This window comes from Apteryx rowi, unplaced genomic scaffold (genome assembly GCF_003343035.1).
Source record: "Apteryx rowi isolate R43461 unplaced genomic scaffold, aptRow1 scaffold_16, whole genome shotgun sequence".
NCBI lineage: Eukaryota > Metazoa > Chordata > Aves > Apterygiformes > Apterygidae > Apteryx > Apteryx rowi.
The window spans coordinates 751,176-754,289 of record NW_020447863.1 but is presented as its reverse complement, the minus strand read 5'-3'; the positions used below and the strand labels follow the sequence as shown (position 1 = coordinate 754,289).

The 3,114-nt window shown below is 69.8% G+C and overlaps 1 protein-coding gene across 1 annotated transcript in view; it reads left to right on the top strand.

Moving 5' to 3' along the window:
- The window catches only part of ENG (endoglin), a gene marked incomplete at its 5' end in the record, with an annotated part of 14,276 nt that overhangs the window by 5,574 nt on the left and 5,588 nt on the right, over positions 1-3,114 (top strand). Inside the window, 2 exons of the mRNA XM_026059779.1 lie at positions 134-291; positions 2,966-3,100. Of these exons, the coding sequence (XP_025915564.1) occupies positions 134-291; positions 2,966-3,100 (293 nt within the window). The remainder of the gene's footprint in view (positions 1-133; positions 292-2,965; positions 3,101-3,114) is intronic.

Sequence of the window (3,114 nt, the reverse complement as noted above, 5' to 3'; positions counted from 1 at the left end):
GCAAGACAGCCGCCAGCGCTGGCGTTGCAGGGGCGCATCCGCCTGGATGCCACCTCCAATTTGGCACCCCGCATCCCGGCCCCCCGGCCCCTCCCAACCACGCCGATAGTGACGGTCACTTGTTTTCCCGCAGATCCCGGGAGAGCCACGGGCTGTGACCTGCAGCCAGTGACGGCGGAGCCGCTCGTCACCCTGTCCTACGCCACGGGCACGGTGCCCAGGGGCTGCGTGAGCAGCAGCTCGCTGAAGACGGCCCAGGAGGTGCACATCCTCAGCGTCACCGCGGCCAAGGTGAGCGAGCGGGGCCGGTGGCGGCAGGGCTCGGGGCGCGTCACCCCGGTGCCACCCCGGTCCTACGGGAACGCGTCACCCCGGGCTCTTTGCATCCTTCCTTCCCGGGCCAGTGCTGCTGAGTCCTGGTGCAGTGCGGAGCTGGGGAGCACTGTGCACCCGGACACAGTGCTGTGCTGAGCCGGGGAGCACCGTGCACCCGGACATGGTGTCGTGCAGAGCCAGGGAGTGCCGTGCACCTGGACATAGCACCATGCGGAGCTGGGGAGCACCGTGCACCCGGACATGGTGCGGCACGGAGCCAGGGAGCGCCGTGCACCTGGACACAGCACCGTGTGGAGCCAGCAAGCGCCGTGCGCCCGGACACGGCGCAGTCCGACCTGGCTGTCAAAACTGCAACCGTTTCCTCTAAACGAGGAGCAGCACAGGAAAACAGATTGACCTTTTTCTTAATGCTTTTCCCTTGCATTGCTCCACTTCCCCTCGCAGCTGAAGCTGGGGGTGGTGGTGGGGCGGGGGGGTGTCACTCAAGCAGGGGATTTCGCTTTTTCAAGGCCACTTTTCTATCAGCCCACGCTGCAGGGCCTGTCCCCTGCCCTGGGCATCGCGGGAACCCCCATTTCAAGGGCCCCGAAATGGTGCAGCAGAGCCCGGGGCCGGCGGCGTTCACCCGCCGCGGGGCGATAACCGCTGCGGCGTCGCGGCCGCGCCGGCGGCTGGCAGGCGAGGGAGGTGCGCGGCGGCGGGCCGGGGCTGGCACGTGGTGCAGCCAGCAAGAGGGGCCGTTGGTGGGGAGGGAGCCGAGGGCTTCGCAGCACCCCCGCGGCAGAAGCCCGGGTCGGGGGCGGCACGAAGCCCCGGCGAGCGCCCGAGCGGCGGGGAGGCAGCACGGCTGCAGCGCCGCGGTCCTTCCCTCCGAGCGATGGCCGCGGCGCGTTTGGCCCGGCCCCGAGGCCGCCAGGCGCCGGGAGCTCCCGGTTCTGCTTTTCGGGGCCGGGGGAGGATGGGAAGCAGGACGAGAGGTCGTTGCCCGCGGGGCCAGGGGCGCTGCTGCGGAGGGGCCATGCTGCGCACGGCTCTTTCGGCACGGCCGGAGGCGCGCCGGGTGCTTCCCGCAGCGCCGCGTCCCCCGCAGCATCGCCTCCTGCCGTCCCCAGGGCTCGGCATCACCCCGGCTCTGAGGTGCAGCCTCTCCACGTGCTCCCCAGATAACCAACCTCTTCCTCTTCTCTTACCCCATTTTCCAACCCCGCTTGGCCTTTCCAGGCCGAGCCGGAGCACCGGGCAGCACTGTCCCCCGGGAAGAGCCGAACGCCCCGTGCCCAGGGCCGGCTTCGTCCCCGGCATCGCGCCCAGCCTGGGGCGAGACCCCCTGCGCCGCGCGCGCTGGGGGCAAGGTTGGCCCATGCAACGCAGCCCCTATCGCCTGATTTTTACCGTTTTCCTGCTCCCTGCGCCCCAGGGAAGGGGTCCTGCCCGGAGGCCGCCGGTGCAGCCGAAACCTCGGTCGGAGGCAGTGGCATGGAAATAAGCAGCGGGGCCGGGGTCCCCCCGCAGCGGCGGGGGACGAGGACTGATGTCAGGGCTGTGGCATTCAGACAGCCGGCACCGAGCCCTGCCGCGCGCGGGGGGAGCCGGCCGCGACCAGGCTCCGCTTATAGAAGAATTACTGGAAGCCGGTTTCTATAAGCAGATATTGCCGCGAAGCGAAAAAAAAAATAAAAATACAAAATAAAGGCCGCACCGGGCTAAAAGAAAACCTCCCTCCGCTCGGCGGGCGCGAAACAATGGAGCCGCAAAACACGCGGCGGTAAAAATAGCCGCCGGCTCCTCCTCGCGGGCCGCCGGGGCCGCCCGGGGTCCCCGGCCACCCACGCAGTGACGTTCGGCCGGGCCGGCCCGAGTGGGGCCGCTGGTGGCCAGCGTGCCGGCCCCGTCCCGCGGCACGGCCGGCTGGGCCACCGCAGGGGCCGCACGCGGGAAGCGCGGAGCCCACTGGCCCCACGGGAAGGCGGTGGGCACCAGCGCTGGCGGCCGGCACCGGCGCTCCCTCCCGGCTCATTGTTCGGCCCCGGGTAGTTTTCCATGCCCACCGCCTTGCTCAGCACTTTGCGAGCGGTGATTCAGGCGGCCGTTTCCAAACTTAGCGCCTGGCGCTTCGGCTCCCAGCCCAGATATCCGGCTCGAGGCGGCCGGGCAGCCACAGCCCCGCCAAGCTGCGGGCGCTGCGGCTGCACCGCACGGCCTCCCCGCGGCTCCGGCAAAGGCGGCACTGAGCCCTGTGGGGGTCCCGGGGGCCAGGAGCAGCCGCGCGATGCTGGGAGGGAGCGTCGAAACCTGCAGGGGGATGGGACAGCAGGGATGTCCCTGTCACTGCTGTTGGGATGCTCCAGTCCCCATGAGGATGAGCCAGTCCCCAGTGTGGGGATGGCCTGATCCCTGGAGTGGGGATGCTCTGGTCCCTGGTGTGGGGATGCTCCGGTCCCTGGTGTGGGGATGTCCAGATCCCTGGTGTAGGGATGCTCTGGTCCCTGGTGTGGGGATTCTCTGGTTCCCGGTGTGGGAGATGCTCCAGTCCCCATGAGGACGCTCTGGTCCCTGATGTGGGATGTGGGCCTGCGCCTTGTTCCCCGCCGTGCCGCAGCGATAACCCTCTCCTTGTCCTCCCCCGCAGGCCTCTGCATTCACGCTCAATGTGTCGGTGGTGCCGCGAGCCGGCGGCTGCACGCGGCAAGCGGTGCTCGTGCTCCACTGCGCGCGGTGCTCGGCCACCGTGACCTCGCCGTGCCCGAACCTGCTCATCCGCACGGTGAGCGCAGCCCC